The sequence below is a fragment of the Corylus avellana genome, chromosome 3, assembly GCF_965113065.1.
Source record: "Corylus avellana chromosome 3, dhCorAvel1.hap1.2, whole genome shotgun sequence".
Taxonomy (NCBI): Eukaryota; Viridiplantae; Streptophyta; class Magnoliopsida; order Fagales; family Betulaceae; genus Corylus; species Corylus avellana.
The window spans coordinates 9424534-9448849 of NC_142492.1; the positions used below are offsets into that span (position 1 = coordinate 9424534).

Below are 24316 nucleotides of genomic sequence, written 5' to 3' on the forward strand. Positions count from 1 at the left end.
ACGTGTCAGTAAAATTTTGATTCATCATTAAAATTTAGATTCAATGATTATTTTTACTACTATGCTAAAAAGTGTGAGGCTGGGGACCCCTCCAAGCCAGAGTGGTTCTGCCCCTGAAAGGCATGGCTTGCAAGTTACAACTCATAAGAGCTGGTGGTTATTGGGAATATTCGAACCACCCGTTTAGCCACGAAATGAGATTGATTACTCCTAATGAATGATTTGGAGTGGTCAGACCACTTTCAACGACTCTCTTGCCTTACACGCCATCTCTTTTCTCTATTATGTGCAGAAGGATAATTCAATTAAAGGTATCGTACCAAACTACCCGTTTGGTACAAAGCTGAATAATCCGTTTTCTTATACAATCCGCACTTACACAGCTTATTGCTTAACAAACAAAAACACCTCTACAGCATATGACATAAAATAAATGCATGCATTACTTCAGAACAAGTTCTAGAGAGAAGCAGACCTTAAAAAAGAGGAAACTCAAAATGGGTTGCCAAACTGGCCCTTAGTTTGCTTGCAACAAATTTGATTGACAACTAATGGTTAGGTTAACCCGCAGAGGTTGACTTAGTGGTGAAGACGTCAGCATGAGGCATTAAAATTCTACCAACTAACCAGTCCACTTCAATTGACATAAACACAACGCGGGCGTGCTATGAGAGGTTTACTACCAAAACAAAAACAAAACCATCTTACTTTTTTATAACTAAAATATCTGTACGTCTATTTTTTCTATTAAAAAATAAATAAAAATAAATAAAAAAAAAAAAAAAAAGAGGGTTAACTTCACATAGATCTTTTGAATTTTTACGCCTTTTGAAAAGATCTTTTAAAATTTAAAACTCTTAATTTTATACACTTAAACTTTTAATTTGATGTAATATACTCCCTCTATTAGGATTTGACGTTAAATCTTAATAGAGGCTATGAAAAATACATAAATGCTATTTTTTTTTAATGTGGAATTAAGGGTAGATATATAATTTTATAAAAATGTTAGGAATATAAATGTCATTTTATCCATTTTAACATATGTTTAGCACTAAAACCTAACAGAATGGGTAGATTGCATCAAATTAGAAGTTCGAATAGTGAAATTGAGAGTTTTTGAATTTTGAGAAGTCTCCTTAAAACGCGTGAAAGTTTAAAAGACTTTCAGAAATTTTTCCAAAAAATAAACATTATATCCCATTAAATTCCATCATCAAACACTTACATTTTTTAACCAAAAACAAAAAAAAAAAAACTAATCCAAAAACACTAACAAACATATTAATTATCACTGGTCAGTGACATTGTACTTGATGAAAGATTTTTTTTTTTTTTTTATGGTTTGATACTTGATGAAGGATTTGATACCTATAGTATCTGCAAAAAAAAAAAAAAAAAAAAAGACAAGATTGGGGTCCCTGGTAAGGTTCCTCATTCAAAAATTAAAAAAAAAAAAAAAAAAAAAAAAAAAAAAAAAATCAGAACCGACACCTTATTTAACATCAATGGCTGGACCAAAATAAGTAGAGAAACGTGCAATTATTGTGAAAAATACGATACAATCATATATTTAAATATTTCTATCCATCACGTTTATTTTGTGATCTACTTCGAAGGGAGTTGTCGCTCTCGAGTAGCTTATAGGAGAGGAAGCAGAAAAGCAAAAAAAAAAAAACAAAAAGATATGACCCAAGGGTTGTTAAATAAAAACACTCACTCGCGAACAAGTTTGGGCTCACTTGATTTGGTTTCAATATGTTTAATACATAATTTGATCGTAAACATAAAGTTATATTTGATTATTAAACAATTTAATGACCGTAAACATGGCTCAAATCATGAGTTTAATTTAACTCGTTAGCTCGTGTGTAAGTAATAAGTATAGATAGTAATATTCTGTGCCAATATAAGATCATAGTGTGTAAGTATTAGTGTACCATGTTACTAACTAGTATAATAAAGTTAACTACATGTTTAAGTATTTGAAACAGAGTAAGCATAATTCTGGTGACCATTCACATAATAGTTAATACAAAAATTATGTCAATGGAAATCATATACATAATATACATAATCATAATTTTTTTTTTTTATTATTTTTTTTCATATGGTTTATTTTAACCCCTAGAGAAACTTGTGGCATATATATGGAAAAGGTTATTCTAGTCATTGGACCTCTGCGATGCGACTTGATCATCATGTCACAAGATCTCCGCGACAAATGATTAATTACCTCGTTTAGAGTATTCATTGCTTGTGAATTGAAATCTTCAAAAACCCAGTGCAGTTTGTACATATAAATATATATCGTTTTAATTTTTTTTTACACGGTTTTTTACATATTTTATGAGATAGACCGAGAGTATCTCTGGGATTATGTTTGAGAAATAAAGCTTTCAAGTCAAAAAGTGCTAAAAGTGCATTTTTGCCTCTCTTTTTTTACCCTTAAAAGCGCTTTCAATTTCTCTTACCAAACGGATACTTTTTCTTCAAACATATTTTTTTAGTGTTAAACGCACATCCAAATAGACTCTGAGTCTGAGAGAATCAAAACATTGGTTACTCGTAAATACTCTCTTAATGATGAAGATTAAATTACTAATAACTTCTTCTCTTTTTTTTTCTTTTTTTTTTTTTTAACATAAAAAAAAAAAAAAAAAAAAAAAAAAAAAAAAAGCCAACATCTTATCAAATTATTATCAAAAAAGTTTAAGACTCGAAAGAAAAATTCAAATATCATTTCTTTCTTGTATTATGAGGAAAAAAAAAAACCTTTTCTTGCATCAATTGGTGTGATTCAATAGAGACGATTTTGTAGTTTTCGGTATTTCCACTCTTGGCTCGGGCCTTTACCATCTCATTTAAAAATCGAGTAACCCGGTTCACATATTAATTTAATATATATATATATATATATATATATATATATATATATTAAAAAAATTATATATATATACACACATATACTTTAGGTAATTAAGTATATGTAAAAAACCGGAAAACTGAACCGGATTGACACCCTTAGTCCCTAGTATGGTTCCTCATTAAAACAAAAAACAAAAAAACAAAAAAAATCCGAATCGACACCTTATTTTTATTTTTATTTTTTTGAATTGAACCGACACCACATTTAACATTGATGATTGGACCAAAATAATTCGAGAAACATGTAATTATTGTGAAAAATACGATACGATCATATGGATTGAGATTCCCTAGAATTTCTTTTAAATTTGAAATTCTCAAATTCATAAATCCCATCTGTTCATCTCATCTAAGCGTTTAAAATAAGTTATGTTTCAACATTTAATAAGAAAATTTAATGAGAAAGCTACCCTCAGATAATTTAATAAGCCATGTTTTCTCATTAAATGCTGAAACATGGCTTATTGAGAAATGATAAAATCTAATAAAAACTTCACATTTTGCCCATAAAAGTTTACATGGCAAGATGTCACATCATTTTCTTTTTTTGTGGAGGGAAAAAGACATAACAAAAAGAAGATGATGTGGCAATTATTTTATTAGTAATGGAACACGTGGCAAAACAATAACCCTTGGATGAAAAGTGAAGGGCCTAGATCTAAAATTTCAGAAGCTAGAATTTCACTAAGAATTTCAGTGGATCCAGATCCATCTTGCCACATGAACTTTTATAGGTAAAATATGAAGTTTTAATTAGATTCTAGCATATCTCTGGCTTATTTTAAACGCGTAGATGAGATGAATAGATGAGATTTATGAATTTAAAAATCTCAATTTAAAGAAAATTATAGAGAATATAAATCCCCATCTAATATCTAAATATTTCTATTCATCACATGTAGTGTGTGATCTACTTCCAAGAGAGTTGTCGCTCTCGAGTAGCTTATAGGGATCACAAATTGGAGTAAGACCAATAATTAATAAGGAAAAACAAAATAGAAAACAGTAAAGACCAAACAAAAAAAAAGAGAGACAGAGAGACTGGCAGAAAAACAAAACAGAATAGTTTTTTTTTTAAAAAAAAAAAAAAAAAAAAAAAAAAAAAAAAAACCAAGACTAGGGTTGTTAATTAAAAACACGAGCCTCGTGAATAGGATTGAGTTCGCTCGGATAAACTCAATTCAGTCTCTGTTTCTTTAATAAAGAATTTGATCATAAATACAAATTATGCAAGATTATTAAACGAAACATAGCTTAAATAAGTTCGATTTAACTTGTTAGCTTGGTCATATATGTGTTTGAGTATAAATAGTATAAATTATAGTGTATAAGTATTAACATATTTAAGTTACAAACTAGTTATAACAAATTTAACTAAACGTATAAGTATTTGATATTCCCTTTAAATAATATTTTTTTATTTTATTTTCTCACCTTTCTCCTTCACGGAGGCACCCATATTCTCTCTCTAGAATAGAACCAGAGCTTGGAACCAAATTCATGTATAGCTTGGCCTTTTCTCTCTCTCACTCTCACTCACGGCCTTCTATCTGAACAGAGGAAGTGGGTTTGGGTCAAAAGGGTCCTCTTGTATGGTGTTGGAGAAGAGCAAGATAAAGCTGGGGATGGCTCTTCGATCGGGTTTGTTGATTTTGGGCGTATGTTTTGAGTGAAGGAATTGAATTGGGTATGTGGGTTTTGCGTATTTTTCTACGGTAAATGTTGATGTAGACGATCTAGTTTGGTGGTGGAGATGGAGAAGGTGCAGCGGCGGAGTCAGTTTGGTGGTGGAGGTGCTCGTGCCCTCGGTGGCGGTGGGTGGGCAACGGACGGCTTGGTGGCTTCAAGAGATGGTGGATGTTCAGTGAAGGGCGAGAGGGATGAGAGGGAGAGAGGAGAGAAAAAATCAGAGAAAATAATAAAAAATCTTTACAAGATGCTATGAAAGTCTACTGTAGTAAAATGGATGAAAACTTTAAGGGAAAATGCTAAATATAACTATATGGCCATTTTGAAAGAGCCGGTGGAGATGCTCTCACATAATAGTTAGTGAAAATGTTTATAATACACATAATAATACAAAAATTATGTTAGAGAAAATCTTATACATATTCATAACTTTCCTTCATATTATTTATCGGGCCCATTCTCAATAGGATTTACGCTGTTACGAGAGACTTGAAGGTGGTGTTTGGTAAATGGGTTAGTCTAGACACTGTAGTTGACGTAGATTGATGTGAAAAAAAAAATAATAATGTTTGCTATAAAAAAAAATGAAAAAGTGGTATAAAAAAGTGAAAAAATTTTGTTTTGTAGTGATTTTTTTATTTGAATAATAATAAAAAGTGAATGATTTGATATAAAAAGTGAAAAAGTTAGAATATTTTGATGTTGATTTTTTTTAGAAATGGTGATGAATAGTATCTAAGCCAACTCCAACCCTTTTACCAAACAAGGCCGTATTATCATCGCGCACACAACTTTCCTTCATATGGTTCATATATATATATATATTAAAGTAATTTAATAAATCTTATAATTTTTCATTAGTATAACATATATTTTTGCTAATTTTTTTAAGATGTCTCGCTCATTTCCTCTCTGTTTCTTCATGGACCTTAACTCACGAGGTCTCTTCAAAAACCCAAATGCAGTTTGTATATATATATATATATTTATCGTTGTAATTTTTTTTTTTTTTTTTTACACGGTTTTTCACGTATTTTATGAGATAGACTCAGAGAATCAAAACGTTGGTTACTCGTAAATACTCCCTTATTGATGAAAATAAAATTACTAATAATAACTCCCTTTTGCCGACAATTTCTGCGCCCCCCCCCCCCCCCCCCCTTTTTAATTCATTTCTCTTAAAAAAAAAAAAAAAGGAAAAATATAAAAAAGCTCCATAAACTACCAGCCGTTTTCGATTTAGCCTCCTAATGTTTCAAAAGTGATAAACTAGCCTCCCAAACTACCAAACTATTACATTTTGGCCACTCCGTTAGTCAAAACCGTCAATTTGGACGAAAATTCAAACCGACGTCATTTTGTTGGGGGTTACTTTATCACTTTCTGAACATTAGAGGGCTGAAATGAAAACGGCTGGTAGTTTGGAAGGTTTTTTTATATTTTTTCCAAATTTTTTTTTTTTCATAAAAGGGCGTTGTAGTAACTTACTCATAACAAAACGACATCATTTTGCAGTTTCCGTCCAAATTGACGGTTTTGATTAACGGAATGGCCAAAATGCAATAGTTTGATAGTTTGGGGAGCTACTTTATCACTTTTGAAACATTAGGGGGCTAAATCGAAAACGGCTGGTAATTTGGGGGGGCTTTTTTATATTTTTCCAAAAAAAAAAAACAAAAAAAAAACAGGTCAACATCTTATGAAATTATTATCAAACAACTTTAAGACTCACAAAAAAATTCGAATATCATTTCTTTCTTGTATTATGTGAAGAAAAAAAACTTTTCTTGCATCAATTGGAGTGATTCAATAGAGACGTTTTTGTAGTTTATTCAGTATTTCCACTCTAACACACTTCCTTGTCGTCCTGAAATTTGAAAAGAAAAATCAAGGTTCCTCCAAGTTGCCTAACTTTTAGGTCATCGTGCTACTACCAACAACAAGAAGAAAAATATGCATCTTTCTAAAGATATTTTTCAATGATTTTGACTGGCCTAAGCATCTAAATGACTTATGTCTTGTTTCGACGAATGTCGTGTATTAAAGGAGAATCACGTAACATTAATTGATTGGTTTGACGTAATATATTGTTAATTGATTGGATGATAGATTAATGGAATAACCTATTTGAAACCCGAGAAAAATCAAGAACCTAATTGTCGGAATTTAAAAACATAGAAACTAAATTGAAATTTCATGAAATCTTAAAAGACTAAATTTAATTTTTCCTTATTTAAAAAAGAGTAGAGACTGCATGGTTTTTTTTTTTTTATCACAGGATTTTGCTTAAATAAATTTATATGGGTTGCCAATATCATAAACTTTAGAAAAAATAAAAATAACCTTTGTTTAATATATATATATATTGGTATCAATTAGAACCGAAAACAAGAAAAGAAATCCAAAATACGAAGGCTAAACTCTAATAACCTTTATGGTGATTTTAGGGAATGGAAGAATGTAGTGCATAGGATTAATTTGATTGTTCATGAATCATGATTAGTATAATGATTAAAAGCGACTAGTTATATTCTATAGACACTATCCTCCTAGAGCATGGACCATCAAAAGCTTCTCCTGCTGTCTTGCATACTTAACACCATCCTTAGTTCCTTAAAGAAACTCACACGCTGCAAGAAAATAGTATGCATTTGTGATGTAATACTACATAATTTTTTATTGAAACAGGTTTTTTTTAAGTTACTGAAAGAGGTATTCATGTTTTGTCAAAATGTTCATACAACAAAGTAGGAATACAAATTAAGGCTTTTTTAAAAAAAAAGTTATTTATTAACGTATTTGAGAAGAGAGAACTTCAAACTAATAATAATAATAATAAGTAATGTTATATACTACACGAACATCCTTCAAAGTTGATGTTGCTAACAAAAAAAAAAATTCCAAAAGCTACTAGTCTCTGTCACATCCCATTTGTAGAATATTTGTAGGATGTTTGTGTAGTATGTAGCATTACTATACAAAAAGAATGATATATACTATCCCATTGGGGGCTGATGTGGTAATGTCCATCAACCCGTAGATCAATCATTGTTAAAAAAATATAAAATAAAATAAAAAATCTAAGGACTGATAGATATTACATTATTACTACATCAACCCAATAAAATGGGAGTGTGATGAGAGTATAGTCTATAGCATTACTATTAACAAAAAGAATACAGAAAACAAAGTAGGTTAACAAATATAATGTCCATAAAATTACATAGACATTAGACATACGCACTAGTTCAACCAGAAAGTAACGGAGAAAAAGATTACTTAAACAAAAAGCATTCCCTCCTTCTGCTCTTCTACACTAGTAGTTTGGCAAGACAAGCAACAACATGTCAATATTCATATATATATATATATATATATATGGCCCAAGTTCCTTTTTCTCAGAGCACTTAGATTCCACACAATTTATTAGGCTTCAATTCATTCATGACTATTGTATTGAAGTCTCTAATTGGTGTAGGTTTCAACTTTCAAAGGTAAACTAGATTTACAACCCAATCAACTTCATCTTTTGGGTGGCCCTATGAACAATTCTGTTTCCACCTCCACACTTCCTCCATGAAGCACTTCTTGCTGTTCACTTGAAGGGAGTGGTAGTGGCATGCCACACTGCACATATCAATTTTACAATATTTATTACAACTCATACAAAATTCTTGGGTTAATTACACTTAATAATCTCCTTCAATTACCACTTATTTACACATTGTTCCTACAAACTGTCACCTATCACACTCAACCCTCTTCAACTACCACGTCATCTATTAGCCCAGATCGTTAAAATAGACGGAATCTCAATCACGTACCATGCGCGTACATTTTTTAGACTTGATATTACACTATTTCAACTAGTTTTTGTTATTAGGATAACCCAATCCTTATGTATTAATACTGTCTCAGAATTATAAATTATCTAATTAGTCTGTAAATAACTTTGTAGTAAAAGCTGTAGATTTTCCGTCAATGAAATTGAAGTTAAAAGGGAAAGTAGGGTGAAAGAGGTTACCTTCCCACGTAACTTAATATTTTCTTCCAGCAGGCATCTCTCCTGAATAAAGCCAACAGAAAATGTCAACAACAATAATCAACTTAATTGTGGAGTACAAAACATAGATTACTAATATTACATCTTTACCTGCTTCCTTAGCTGCTCAATGTGCTCCCTGAATAATTGATTCTGAGCATGCACGCAAAGATTTGCTTAGCAATACGTAGAGGAGTAAGATTTAACAATATCATAAAAATGTCATCAAACATGCCGGGCGGGGGCGGGGGCAGAACTATAATTTGATTTTGGGTTGGAGAAAATTCTTTTAATCCGATCTATTAAACTAAGAATTTTCTGCAACTCAATTTGAATGAAAACTTTGCTAATCAAAAGTTATTCATAATATATTTGAAGATGGATATAATATTTACCTTTCTTTCCCTAATTTTAATAAGGCCTCGCTCCAACTGGTTCTCTACCTGTTGAAGCTCATCAATTGAGCATAATTCCAGACCATCTCCCAAGAGTTTTCTGCAATATATTCAAGTTTCCAAGTACAAACAGATCTTCGTAATTGTGATCAACAAAATAAGCTATAAATTAATTAAGGCCCTTAATGCTGATTTTCACAAACCGTTTAGATGCATCAAGAAGCTCGATTTTCTTTGCCAAGCTTAAAGCGTCGTCCTTCGGATGCTGCATGCAAAACCAATAACCAGAACTGAATATCATTTTTCCTAGCATCATCATATAATTATACAGTTTCTTTAACACCATTATCTGCAAAGATTATGGCTCCGTTTGTCAATATGTTTTGAGTTATTTATAAATGTTTTTATTATATTTAAAAAAAAAAAAAAAAAAAAATCAAGAAGGAGAATTATTTAAACAAACAAAGCCTATATTTCTTGGATAGCCATCACAGGCGTTTTTCAATTGTACACCATCATTTGCACTTCCATGTCAATGGCAAAACCATGGGTCAATTAAAAAATGCATACGGTATTATATGCTCAAGATTCTCTGAATAGGAAGAATTTCAATTAATTTTTCAATATTGTAAAGGAAAATGCTCAAGATACAACAACTCTTACTACAATCTATTTATAAACACGTAGCGATCCACATGAGTGCCATATGACATAACATGGGTCAAAAAATTAAGCAGCCAAATTTGACAGTCAAATTTAATTGTTTAGTAACTAACGTGGTAAGTGCTAAGTGAATTATCACGTCAATTTGTAAAAGACTTATAATAAAGTTGTAATACCCTAGCAATACTCTTGTATAAAACCATTAGCATGGCGCACCTCATGATCCATATATGTACAAAACTATCTATAGTTTTTTTAGAAGTGGAGCAGTGTTGGAAACTAGAGAATTAAAAGTTTATTATCTGATTGATAGAATAATTAGTGTAATTTGACCTTTCGGTTTCTTTTGCAATTTCTAAGAGAGCTATGGACATTGTGAAGATAAGACTTAGAAATAAACTAGATGTTGATCTCCTTGCAGATTATTTGGTTGTGTGCATTGAGAAAGAAATTGTTGAAAAGTTTAGTACAGATATTTTATTCACTGGAAGAAAATCACGTACAATTATCACATATAATTGATGTGATTTCTTTTTTTTTTTTTTTTAACATTTTGTTTTCTCTCTATTTTGGCATATTTGAATTTAAAGTTAATTAGACATCACTTATATGAAGGTTTTCGGCACTCTTTTATGTGGATGATATGAAGGTTCTTTAATTGCAATTTGCAACCACTCATATCATCCACGTATAATAGAGTGCCAAAAACATTAAACAAATTAAAACATTAATATATCATCTACTTTAATTCTGCCCCCAAATTCTCATGGAAAAAACCAAGGCAAATTTGGATATTGGAATGAAGGGGTAAACCCATAAACTACTTTAAACAGCTTGGTTATGGTGGCATTATGCAAACACTTGAATGTGTGAGGGGATATGAAGTGTGCTACAGAAATTTATGAAGAATTTGCCATGATGACAAAGGCTAGCTACAAGTACTCCAGCAATTTAGAAGAGATCTTTAAAGTATTATAATGCCCTTTTTCTGAAGAATTAAAGAGATTTATACTTTTGTGTTGCAAGCTAAAGGTTAATTATCTCCTCGATCTAGCAAATGCAAATGGAGGGCAAACCTGGGTGGTTTCTTGAGATTTGCTGCCGAGCCCCAGATCCTTGGCTCTCTTCTGATAGCGTTCTATCGTCTTGCTTATACTGAAGAATGGAGCATTTCCCGATCAAAACAACTTTCATTAGTACACACACACACAGTATATATATATATATATAAATGGTTCACATCGAGTTTTGGGGTTAAAATTATCAAAAGCAAAAGCTTTAAGAATAAAATAGAAACTCATTCCAAAGGTGCAGACCTCTCTTTTTTATTAACATAGCACCAAATTTGGCTGTAGAATGAAGGAAATTGCATTCTGAATTTCAAGTAACATGTAAATAAGCATGAAGTATTATTTTATGAAAATCGAGTAAATCTTTGTTCTAAAACAGTACTTTACTTTCAAACTACTATCACAATCATTTCTTAAATTATTACTACATGTAAGCATTTTATGATAGGTCAATTATTCTAGTGGTTATTCATCCAAACAAAAAGCAAAAAAGCTTTGAATAATGCTTTTCAAAACTTTCTTGTTAAGGCTAAAAGGTTTATTCTGAATATTTCCAAAACTTTGTTAAGCGTTGAGTTCGAACATTGTTTCCATTATTTACTTTCAATTTTAATTAAATATTTTTACGTGTTGAGTTTCATTTGGGGAGTTTGAACTCACATGTGAAATGAAAAGTTAAAATATTAATTAACTTATATATTAAATTAACATTTTCGTCTTAATTTATACTTTTGAGATAAATAATAGTTAAACAAACTTAGCCTTTTCCTCTTAATTTATACTTTTGAGATAAATAATGATTAGTCAAACTTAGTGCTCCGATACTTGCATGATGGAGGCATGCAGCCTATTTGCTCCTAATTAAGTAAGAGTGACAGATCTACGATGAAAACCCAGCGATATCATGATATTGAGGGCTGTGATTGACTGGCTGGCTAGTGAAAGTGTTTCTAACCATGATGAAAATCTTATGGTGATTTAAGATTTAGAAACTGATGATAGCTAGCTGGCCACTTTGATCAAGAATTGCAAATTTTAAACTTACATTTTAGTTAATCTAGTTTCAAGTAAAATGAAATTTAAATATGAAGATTAGCAAGTTCACACCATGGGGAAGATTAATTACTTTTATTTTTTTATTTTTTTTTATAAATAATTAAAGAGCAATGCTATACACCATACTTTTATCCCACTTTGTTGATGTGGTACTGTCAATCACCCTTTATATCTTTTCGATTTTTAAAATAGCTGATTACGCATCGGTAAAGTGGGATAAAAGTATGGTATATAACATTTTTCATAAATAGATGCATTCACTTATAGGAGAAAACAATATAAAAGCAAATCTCAAATAAATCACTTATTGTTAATAAGATCAGCATTGTTAGGAGTACTACAGCTTTTACTACAATTCATTTACAAGTTGCCATGACAATCCATGTGGCACTTACTTCATAAGCAAGTAAAATGTGTACGGCCACCTAACACTTACCATGCACATTTATAAATTGACATGGTAGTATACGTGACACTTACTACATTTGCCTCTAAGATGGGAGTTGTTACACGGCAGTCCACATGACACTAATTCCCATAAAATGACGACTGGCACGTGATTTTGTAAGAAAATTTTAGTAAAAGATGTAATACCCCAATGATTTTCCTAATGAAAGTACACTTGATAAATTATATACACTAATTTGATTTACAATTTGATATGATTCTCCTTTTCCACCATCTTTGCATATGTTTTGATAAGCAATTAAAAGTAGGTCCGATATTAAAAAGAAAGGGAAAACTTCACTTAACCATCCTGAACTTTCACCACTTTTACAATTACCGCCCAAAGTTAAAAAAATCTTACTTTAGCGTATCAAACTTTCAATTTTTTGCAATGTCATCCCTCCATTAGAATTTTCAGTTAAATCTTGTCAAAATTCTTGAAATACTCATATTTTTTATAATAAAAAATTGCAAAGATTCAGGCATTGGTCAGGATTTAACAAAATTTGCAAAAATACCTATGCCTAAATCTTTGCAATTATTTTATTATAAAAAAGGTATTTTAGAAATTTTGACAATATTTAACCAAAAAATCCTAATGAAGGGGGGACAGCAAAAAATTGAAAGTTCGATTCCTTAAATTTAGAATTTTTGAACTTTAGGGAGGTAATTTCAAAACGCGTGAAAATTCATGAAAGTTTTGTAAAGTTTCCCCTAAAAGTGAACACAAAAGTTAGTAATGCTAGACAAATTAACAACCCATGCAACAAACGTGTCCAAAGTCACATGGCCATCATCTGGATTTTCATCATTATAAAAGAAAACTACTACAACCTTTCAATAAACATTTAGTTGTGCCCTTGGGTCATTGGGTTTTTCTTTAATTTTGGTAGTAGAAATCTCTGTTTGTAATAAGCATTTTCTTGTAAAGGGGTTTTATGTTGCTGGTATCTTAATAAACAGCCTCAAGCTTTTGGTTGCTTAGAAGGAATGGACTTGCAATGTGCTCGAAATGCATTTTTGCTACCTTCTAAATATTATGTTTGTGTAGATTAGGGAAACGCAGATTTTTATGCATTCAACATATAGCATAGGATTAAATTGACTAATTGATTTTATTATTTTTTCCTAAAACTCCATAATATCTTCCTACAGGCTGCATGCTTAATATATATAAATGGACTCAAACCCATTAGCTTAAACTTTTGAATTGGATTAGTATCCAAACATATATATTAATGTACTCTTGGTAGACTCCATAAATGATTCTCTCTCTAACGAAATAAATGAGAGAAGTAGAAGCAAAGAAAGCAACAAAGTCTACTCTTAGCAGACTCCATAAATGATACGCCCTTTGTTGGTAATGCCCAATACAACTACATTTTTTGTTTCAATCAAATTACCTTGTTTGAAATATTTATAGAGAAATAAAGTGTAATAAAAAGACAAGGTGCATGTACCGAGCAAGGTACTCTGAGACATAGTACTAAACCAGAAGGAACAAAAAGAGAGAGAACATGTAAACAAAAATCAAATTGACTTTTCAGCAAGAAGTGACAAATCTCTATAATGATCACTTTAGTCAAAGTCTCAATCAAGAATGTAGGTGCATGCATTTAACTTTCCAAATTACCATGAATGAAATGAATATAAAAAAAACAACAGAATACTTGTAGACACTTCTAGCTCCAAAACCGATCCTCAGAAAGGTGTATGAGCAAATCTGAGTAGTATTATCTATTTCCCATTAAATGCCTTGGTAAATCTTTTCTTTTTTCAAATCAAGCCTGTGATTTGATGAATGATGAAGCATAAAATTATAGTAGTTTGAGATCTGAAGCATAACAGTTTAAGCTCTATGCATAATCTCATATACATTTAAATATTCTGTACACGTCTTAAGGCTTGAAAGAAAGAGATGGGTCCATTATAATTAATTAATAGCAATATTAGGATACGAATCTACATAACTTTTTGTTCACTTGATTTAATTATTTAATATACCCATATTAACTAAATTATGTGGTTAAAATAAAAGAAACAAGTACAACACAAACATCAAGGTTAACCTAAATCAATAGGTAGAGTGTTGGAGAAAGAGGCCTCCAATACTTTTCAGACGTACTATTTACAAAATGAACATTACCAGTACAGTAAGAGCGTGAAGCAGAAAATTTTTTCTCAGAAGTCAGAAGTACCTCTATAATAATCAAAAAGATTCCATATATTTTGTCAGTCATCTGTTATCAAGAACCATTTGCATAAACAAATTACATCATTTATAGACTAGGATCAAAGCTATATATATATATTTTGGATGAAAAATGCAAATCAAAAATATATATTCTCAGCCCTTAACTCTCTCTCTCTCTCTCTCTCTCTTTGCCCAAGAAAATAAGTAGATGAAAAATTGGGGGAATAGAGCAATAGTAAAATGGAAAATCTCCATGATCGGTCAAGCAGGTAAATCAACACATGAACAAAATTAGGTATTGTCTGATTAGGAATAATAATTAAAAAAAAAAAAAAAAAAGATTAATTATACAGAGAAATCAGAATACAGCCAAACTTATATTGTTGTTATTAAACCATTATTATTTGTTTCTATAAATAACTCAAAATTAAACATAAAGAAAGAGTTTAGGAAGGTTCAATAGTAGTCAAGATGAGTATATTTGACCAGAAAATTTGAAGAGAAAAAAGAAATGCTCAAGATGAGTTTCTAGATCCATGAATTTATCAACTGAATATTGATGAAATGAAAAAAGCAAAGAATTAATGATCTAAAACATACCTGGAGCTGGCAAACTCATACAGCTTTCCTCTAGGAGAGAAAACGATCAGTGCAACTTCTGCATCACAAAGAACTGATAACTCAAAGGCCTTCTTAAGAAGCCCATTTCTTCGCTTGGAAAAAGCCACTTGCCTGCTTGCTGCATTTTCTATGCGCTTAATCTGAGTTTTTCCCCTCACCATTTCTTGCTGCACCTCCAGAGAAGCAGAAAGCCGATTCCAGGAAAAACCCAGAAAAGAAAACGGTAGATTTTTCTGATCACTGAAACCGGATAAAATCTGGATCTAAAACCAAAGTTGATGAACTGCTGTGCAATACCCAGATACAGTTTCTAAAAATAGAAAGGGATTTTAGGGTTAAGGAAATATCAGCAGAGAAACCACCAAAAAAGAGGAAACAAATTAGTGGAAGATTTCAGGGAGATAAGAGATAGACTGAGAAAATCTGAGAAACCCTACACGAGAATGCTTGGATAAAAAGAAACAGAAAGATTGATTGAGTGACTGATTGATTGATTTAATCTCACCACTCCTTTGTTGTTTTCTTTCTGAGCTAGAAGCCTACAAGAACCCTAGAAGATAAATAAAGAAAGCCAGTAAGGCTAAGAACCTAATCTCTTTCTTTTTTGGGTAACCACAAGGGCAAAAATAGACACATCCCAGAAAAAGAAAAAACAGGAATAAGTGCCAAAAACATATGAACCCGTAATTGGACCATCCAATTAAGGAACCTCATTTTAGAGGCATGGAAATTCGGTGCCATCGCGTGTTTTCACGCAACGTGGACAAACAAGAACGACAACTTCTCTCCTCGGTGACTGCACAGGCGGCAGAGAGGGCGTGTGGGTGTGGAGGGAAAAAACGTCGAACATTCCTGTCGCCTTTTGGTTGCCAGTTACACCTGGACAGGTTGGAACCCAAAGTTGCAGGGAAATTTGGAGCACTGGTTGGGCACCGTAGGATGTTCCCTCGTGGAGTAAAAAGAAAAAGAATGGCTTGTCCGTACGAGATTGTTGGGGCATCCGTACAATGAAACGACATCTGGACCAACCATATATTGACAAGTCAGCCGGTGATGGAAGATATTATTCGACATTGTTATGGTCCTTCTGTGGTTTTGCTTCGGGGCATTTGCTTTTCTCCTTTTCTACTTTCTTGGGGTAATATTCATAGTCGCGTCACTGGTGATGACGAGGAGCGGACTAAGATTGGCCGAAAATACAGTTTCTTTAATGTTTTTATATGTACTTTATTTTTTTATTATTATTATTTTTTTAATATATGACATATATGTAAAAGTAGTAGCTAGAGTGTTATATATATATATATATATATATATATATATATTTTTTTTTTTTTATTGGTTGTTGATGTTTTTATCTTAGGAAGATTTTTTTTTTAAAAAAAAAAAAAAAGTATTATCAAACAAATTAAATGTGCCAAAAAACACGCTATAAAATTTACATGAATTTCTAACATTTTTTTTCCTCTGAAAAACCAGCAAATGGGTTTGTTAGTTTGTAAAGGATTTTTTTTTTTAATAATTTAGTTGTAAAGGTTTGATGGTGGCCGGAAGACTGATACTAGCGGTGCTGAGAGTGAGAGTGAGGTTCTTGGTTTAAAAGCAAGAAAGTTTCAGGGTTTTTAGATTTTTAACGACGTTTATAACTATCGTACATTTAATTATGTAATATTGCATAATTGGATTTGTGATCGCATCTTTTGTCTTAACCTTAATTAAGAATACAATTTCAATCCGTTATATCTATGGAAATAAATTATTAGGCCACAATGTTAATGGTCTTCTGTAAATATGAAAATAAGATTAAAATTTCTTCTCTTTTTCACAGTTTCCAATTAATCATTCCCTCCAAAGTATTTATTTTTATAGGAAAAAAAATTAATCATTTTTTTTTTCTAATTGAATAAGGAAGGGGTTACATGGAATGATTATTTCCACTCCTGATCCAAAAGGAAGAAGGAGGGGAGTGGGGACGATCCTAAAAACGAAAAGGGGTGGGCTTCTCAACAATAGACCAAAAACAAACTAAAACAGTACGAAAATAATTACAAAATATAGGAAATAAGACAAACAAATAACCCGGTTTTCTCAAGGGACCGCGCAAGGCGGTTTCAAAAGCAAAAGGGGCACAGATTAAGGTGAACCTATCTTGTAACATCCCCAGTCCGTTAAGACTGAGTTTGCCACTTTTCTTCTTTTTTCAACAAAAATTCTTGCAAAGATCTATAAGGTCTATCAGAGTACTTGATTTTAAAAGATACAATAAATGCGTAAAACATTTTCTTTCAAGAGATTTTATTACAAGCGGAATTAGAAAACATTAGATTTTAGTTACGGAATATCATATCATTACAATAACTTATATGAAAAGACTTTGAAAATTAATAATTATTCCCACCCCATTCCGGCCTCCTATTCCAGCATCCTTTCTACCTGAAAACAAGAAATAAAACTGAATGAGCCCAAAGGGGGCCCAGCAAGTAAAATCCACAACCATAAATAGTTTTACTCCTTGTTCTCAGTTTTGAAAATCGTTTTCACAAATAAATATAATTCTAGCCATAATAATATCTGTATGTACGGTTGCATCTCCCGTAACATATACATACTATTACATCTAGTAATAGATCATCGTTGTAAATCATCTTTATAAATCATCATCATAATGCATCATTATAAATAATCTTTTGTAAATCATCATAGCATATCATCGTTGAAAATATAGTATCATTTTCTCATAATAGGGCCCATGTACACTATTACCCCTGTGCACGAGGGTTGCGGGTCCTTGTGACCATGGCACTGAACTGTGGCCACAGCCATGCCCGACCGTCAATTAACTCTTTCTTGGTGCACTCAACGGTCTAGTTGATGGAATACCACCTTCTGGCATAGCCTCCTTCAGTGGTTTCGCCTCCATCCGAGTATCGGTACCGAACTCTCATCTTTACTTATCTTGGGGCCAAAAATACTCTCCTCCATACATGTGCCCTCATTTCATAAACATTTATCTCATCTCTTGTACTTTTCTTTGTACTTCTTTTGATGCATCTTAGGGCAACATGTAGGAGGGTTTATCATCATTTTTCTTTCTTATAATCATCATCATTTCTCAACTTTCTTTTCTCAAAATGGAAAACTTTTTCAAATATAAACTTGTTGTGCTTAGAAAGCATTTAAACAAATAGAAACTTTCTAGATAATTCTTTTAGAAATCCTTCATGCATGCAACATAACTTCATAATACGTAAATAAAATAATCATTTACAATTTAATACAAGAATATATAAATAGCATGACATGAAGTAATTTTAGAAGGGGTAGTGAATTTACTTACCTCTAGACTGAAGCTAAAAGTGGTATGAAGGAATCTAGTTGCTCCAATATGACTAACACCACTAGTATATCTTTTGAAACTAATTTCTAAAGTCCGCTATCTCTTGTGTTCTTTCTTTCTTGTAGCGCTTGGTCTCGCCCTTTCTCTCTCTATTCTGAGTAAACACTCTTAGAAAGAAGAAAGATCGAGTAAAAAGCGGAAGAAGGAAGAATATATGCAAGAGATGGGAGAGGAGATGAGTGGTGAAAATTGTGAAGGAGAAGAGCTCTATTTATAGGAGAAAATCAAATACTATTCTACCTTCAATTTACAATTATACCCTCATTTTACTATTTCACCAACCCTATACTATTTCACCAACCCTATACTATTCTACCTTCAATTTACAATTATACCCTCATTCTATCTTCAATTTACAATTATACCCTCATTTTACTATTTCACCAACCCTATACTATTTCACCAACCCTATACTATTCTACCTACCCTATACTATTCTACCTATCCTATACTATTCTACCTTCTTATTCTACCATCCTTACACCTACCATTTACTATCCTATTATTTCACCAATTACCATTCTCTAATTACCACTCTCATAAATTTCCCAAGAATTAAAATCCTTAGCTACAATGGATATTAAAATAACATCATTATCAAAATAATCTATTTAAATAGCTTTGAAAATTCTGGGACACTACATATCTGAACCCTCACTTGTAACCAACAACAACCGCCGGAAGGAGGCTAAAGCGATAAAAGTACTACTAGAGTTCGTAACTAGGACTATTGTAAAGAGAGGAACCAACACAAATTCAGTTACAAAAGTCTTCACTAAAGAAACAAACCAATAAAAAGCAAGTAGACAGTAACCCACAAAACACAAAAAGCAACAAAATACGACAGTACATAAGAACAACAGGAAAGTAACAAAAAGACCAAAAAACAGTAGCAACGGCCGGGGAGCGGAGTTTGGCAAACACTGGTAGGAGTGTGGCGCAGACGCGCCGGAAGGTGAGATCCACGCGCTGACACGTGGTGGTCGGATCTGGCCAGAGGAGGTGGCGTTGGGAAGCTGAGAAGCCGAGAAACGAGGTGAGTTGACGCGTGATGGTGGGAAACTGACCGAAGAGGCTAGATCTAGTTTTGAGAAAACTAGATTTAAAAACCCAACCAGTTTCGAGGAGGTGAGCGGCGCTGCACAGTGGTGAACAGACAACAACAGAGTGGAGGCTGGTCAGAGAGGATGAAGGAGGTCTGAGCTCTTGGACTGGTTGGAGTGCACAACAACAAAAACAACAGGAAAAAAACAACAAAACTTGAAAATATAAACAAAGAAGAGGGAGGAGAATGGAGAAAAACTCCATATCTCCACCATGGAAAAACCTCACAAGGAGATGGAAGAAGAAAAAAACCTAAATTTGTAAAATTTTTCTAGAGAGAGGTTAGAGCCTCTCTCTCTTTTGAGTCAATCTCTTCAACTCGATTCTTCTTTCATTTTTCTCCTAAAAGAACGTATAAAGGAATTTAAAAGATCAACAAACTACATTTGATGAGTGTGCCATAAATAGTTTGTCATTTTTCTTCTCCCCGTTTTGATTTGAAAATTTAACTAGTTTCACATTTGTCCCATGGTAAAAAGTATTTAACAATTTTTTTTAATTTAAAATTTGTATTGATTAGGAAAAAAAAATGGATGGTCTAGCACAAGTACAAATTAAGTAAACCTTAGACTATTTACACTTTGCTATGAGCATGTACTAGGGCGAGAATTCGACTCCCGAAATGAAAATTCTCAATTCTAATAGTATTAGTCAACTTGAGTCATACTGATGCCCTAATGGAGGTGGGTCAGGATATAGTTTAGTCGGACTTGAGGGAGCACTTAGAGTTCCCACTGTCTAGGCCCCTCATATACGGTTCTCAGCAGGTATATGCTGCTATGGTTATGCATAGGTAGAATAGCTACAATTTATCTCTCCTGCTTACCTTTTTAATTAGAATATATATATATATATATATATCATTCACATATTTTTGAGAGCAGACCTAGAAGAATTTATTTTAGAATTATATTCAGCCCCTAAGTAATGGTCCAGATTCTTGATTGAATTCCATTCTTGGATGGGATGAAGGGAGATAAGCCCAATACTAACTATGAGCCCATGGTAACATGAGAAAGGTGCCACAACTATACTGCTTATTTAGAGCATTCTCAATGGAGGAGCCAAATTTTTATGTAAAATAGCTCCTCAAAACTACTTTTATCTAGTTTAGCTAATGAATTTTTAAATGCATCCACATCCGATTAGCTATATTTTTATCTATATCATTTAAATATTATTAAAAGTGAGTTATTGGAAAAAGAGAACATGTGAGAAAAAAAATAGAAAAAATTTTGAAAAAACGAGAACATGCAAAGAAAAGTAGGAAAAGATTTGGGAAAAAGAGAAAACAGGTGAGAGAAACAATAAAAAATAAAATGACTCCATTAAAAAGTGCTGCTACATTTAGTTTTTTTTTTAGCTCTTCCAATCAAATATCTATTTTACATTTTCTTTTGGCTAATCCAATGTATAGGACTTTTTAAACATTTGAAGAGTCATTTTATATAAAAATAACATTTGGTTCTTCCATTGAGAATGCTCTTAGTGGGAAGAAGCATGTGTAAGAATGATATTTCTTTCCCTTTGAGGTTCAACCCATGATGAATGTTGGGCCTAGTAATCCAAATACTCGCGCGGCATCGCCCAATGGCAACCCGTCTATAAACCCTCATATTCTTATACCTATTTTTATCGTTCATATTGACTTAAACATTTGAGTTATCTCCCGCCAACCCGTTCCGATAACTGTTCTAACAATGAACATTAAATTTTGGAGACAAGGGTCATTTAAAAAAAAAAAAAAAAAAAAAAAATTATTAATTGTTGGAAAAGAGAAAAGTGGATGAAGATGCATTAAACTCCTTACCTTTATTTATTCATTTAACGATCCATTTGAAGCCTTTTTTAGGCTTTTAAGATTCTGGCTACAGAATAAAAGATAGGCAATAGCACCCTCTCAATTGTCTGGTATACAAGTGAGGTTGGGTTGGAGATAGCTTTTTCGGAAGACCAAAGACTTGACCGATTTTGTTGCAATGAATGATCTGCAGCTAATATTATCTGGAACTGGAAGGAAGCATGCAGTGGGAACATGTGCACTGTTTTTTAAAGTCCTTTATGGGGGGAAGAAACCAAAACAGAAGATTAATGAGAGAAGAAAGTAAAAATAAAAAAGATATTATTCGATCTGCAGATTTTTCAAGTCTCGACGTTGGTGGTGAGCTGCGTCGACAGTGGTCCCTCCTCCTGGCCACCTACTTTTTCTTCCTCACACGCCCAAAAATGCTACTTTTTCTGCCATGCCCCATGCGCCAAGCGCACCCACGCATATCTGGGATTCCCATTTTCCGGTGATCTCATCTTATTCTGGGCGGGCGCGGCAAACAAGATTCACCTCCGTCCAATTACTATCCTAAAGTACGGGTACAATAATGGGGACAGTTTATTGTTAACAAAACTACTCAAAATCTCCCGCCTCAACAAATATGGGCTTAAATTCAAACTCTCTCTCCTTGTTACTTGTTAATAATGAAAAACGCTAAACATCCCAAATTTTTGTTTCAAAAGTTGGTTGTTAAATGATAAGTCATCATTTTATGAGTTGGTAACACACTTCTCAAAATAATAAATCTCATGAGATAGTGACACATTATTTGAGAAGAAAATTTGGAATGTGTAGCTCTTCCTGTTACAATACTAATACTAAGAACATGTTTGGGATTATATTTGAGAAATAGAGCTTTTAAGTTAAAAGACGTTTTTTGGTAAAAGCTTCATTTTTAAGTTTTTGCCAAAAGTGCGTTTTGATTATTTTTTAGCCCTTAAAAGCGTTTTAAATTTCTTTTACCAAATAAGTATTTTTTTTTTTTTTTTTCAAACGGACTTTTTGGAGTGTTAAACGCACTTTTAAGCCCCTCAAACATACACCCAAACATGCCCTAACTCTTTCACATGTGTCTTAAGTCTTAATTATGTATATAATAAAGGTTTGAGGCTTTGGGCACTCTCATTTTGCAAATTGATATCATAGCCCGCACTACATCGAGTATGAGATTGAACTCAGTTCGTCGAGTATGTGATGGAATGGATTGGGGCTTTGCGGTTGAGTTAAGGAGATTGTGACTTATTGGCTAAATTAAAATATTTGTACTATACATGTATTTGCATAGTATTAAGTATGTAATTGAATATTGATGTGGCTGAATCCACTAAAAGAGAAATTAAAGGACTACCAATCGAGTAAGTTGTTGTAGACGTCGATTATAGAGTGTTATGGTATATTACAAATAACCATGTGTCTATAAGTTTTGGACACCCTCCCCTTGTAAACCGAGTTTTAATGATAAATTCTACATAAAGTGCAATCATCTTTCTAGTTGCCGACCCCTACCTCCATAGGCTCACTGTCATGGCCATTACCGGCGTACAACTGACCACCACTAAAAGTGTAACATCCCAACTTAAATAGTAAGTCAATAAAGAGAATAATCCCATATTTCATATGACCTACCACATACTTATGATTCACGCCCCTTAAATTGCATGTATTTTTCTTTTCTTTTCTTTTTGAAACCACAAACTCACCTATATAAATCCATCTCAATACCATATCTTAACTAAATAGAATACTTTATATATAATATGAAGTCACTTACATAATAAACCTAATACTATTAAAATAATACGAAGTGCCACTTGATGGCAACTAACATATTGATTGAAGCTCTCAAAAGACCAGCCAAACAAACTCTAATAATCAAGAAATATTGATATTATATTTACTCCAAAATTATATTTTCTAGGTTGTAAATGTGTTGGATTATATATAATTACAATTTTTATCTTCTTATATATGCAATAGATTGGAGATTATTCGTTCTAGTCAACAAAAGCCCAAAAATCGTGCCTAAATTAAATTTTCGGTGATGACCATTTGAGAAAAGATTGTGATGTGGGTCTAGAATGAAAATATATGAAACAAAAACCTAAGAATCAGGTCATAGCTGCCAAATACATGTTGAAAGCATTAAGTAGAGAATATACATATATGCGTTCAAAATGAGAAGAAAAAAATCGAATCTAATTTACTTTCGGACTTAGAATCATTCTGTACATGTCTCAATATTTTGATCATATCTTTCAATCCAAGCATCGGATTAAGGTTAAATTGGAGCCATTCAACATCTAATTCAAAATTATACAACATGTTTTTCCTAATTTCAACCTTTACTATGCTAAAATTTGTTAGAGAATATGTGAGCTTGTTCCACATTGCTAATGTATGAGAGTTTTTTTTCCATTTCGCTTCTATATATTGAAGCCTTCTATGTACTATTAAATCATTCAATAAAAACTAAATGTTGTCATAAAGCTTTAGTATGTGAATATAAGCATATTGCCGAACTACCTTAATCTTGTCTCTCTTATTTATATTTCTACTTTATATTTTTGCATTCTAAATTCTATCAAAATTGGCCTGCAATCCAAGCTTGAAAATCTGGGCGAGTTCCATATAAAACTTCCTTCTTATTTTGTGTTTCTAACATAAGAAAAAGATGGAGAGAAGAAAATAGAGAAGGTGGAGGCTCTACCGACTGGCATTCTACAAAATCAAAGAAGATGAAGTTGCTTTCCATCGATTTCATGGGTTGGTTTAGGCTATGAGGAGGCCCCCAATCTGGGTTTTTTTTTTCATTTTGTTTATAGTATACATAATTTCTTGGCATTTGGATTTCTTGTATGTTCTTCTTTTTCTTCACAAAATAG

At 32.3% G+C, this 24316-nt stretch overlaps 1 protein-coding gene across 1 annotated transcript; it reads right to left on the bottom strand.

Annotated features, from left to right (window-relative positions):
• Positions 1 to 7812: 7812 nt before the first annotated feature.
• On the bottom strand, positions 7813 to 15778 carry LOC132176502 (agamous-like MADS-box protein AGL19). The gene is made up of 7 exons (XM_059588734.2): positions 15085 to 15778; positions 10794 to 10872; positions 9258 to 9319; positions 9055 to 9154; positions 8771 to 8812; positions 8642 to 8683; positions 7813 to 8244 (listed from the first exon to the last, which is right to left on the bottom strand). The coding sequence occupies exons 1-7, from the start codon at positions 15264 to 15266 to the stop codon at positions 8140 to 8142; spliced, it is 612 nt and encodes a 203-aa protein (XP_059444717.1). The 5' UTR covers positions 15267 to 15778; the 3' UTR covers positions 7813 to 8139.
• Positions 15779 to 24316: the final 8538 nt, after the last annotated feature.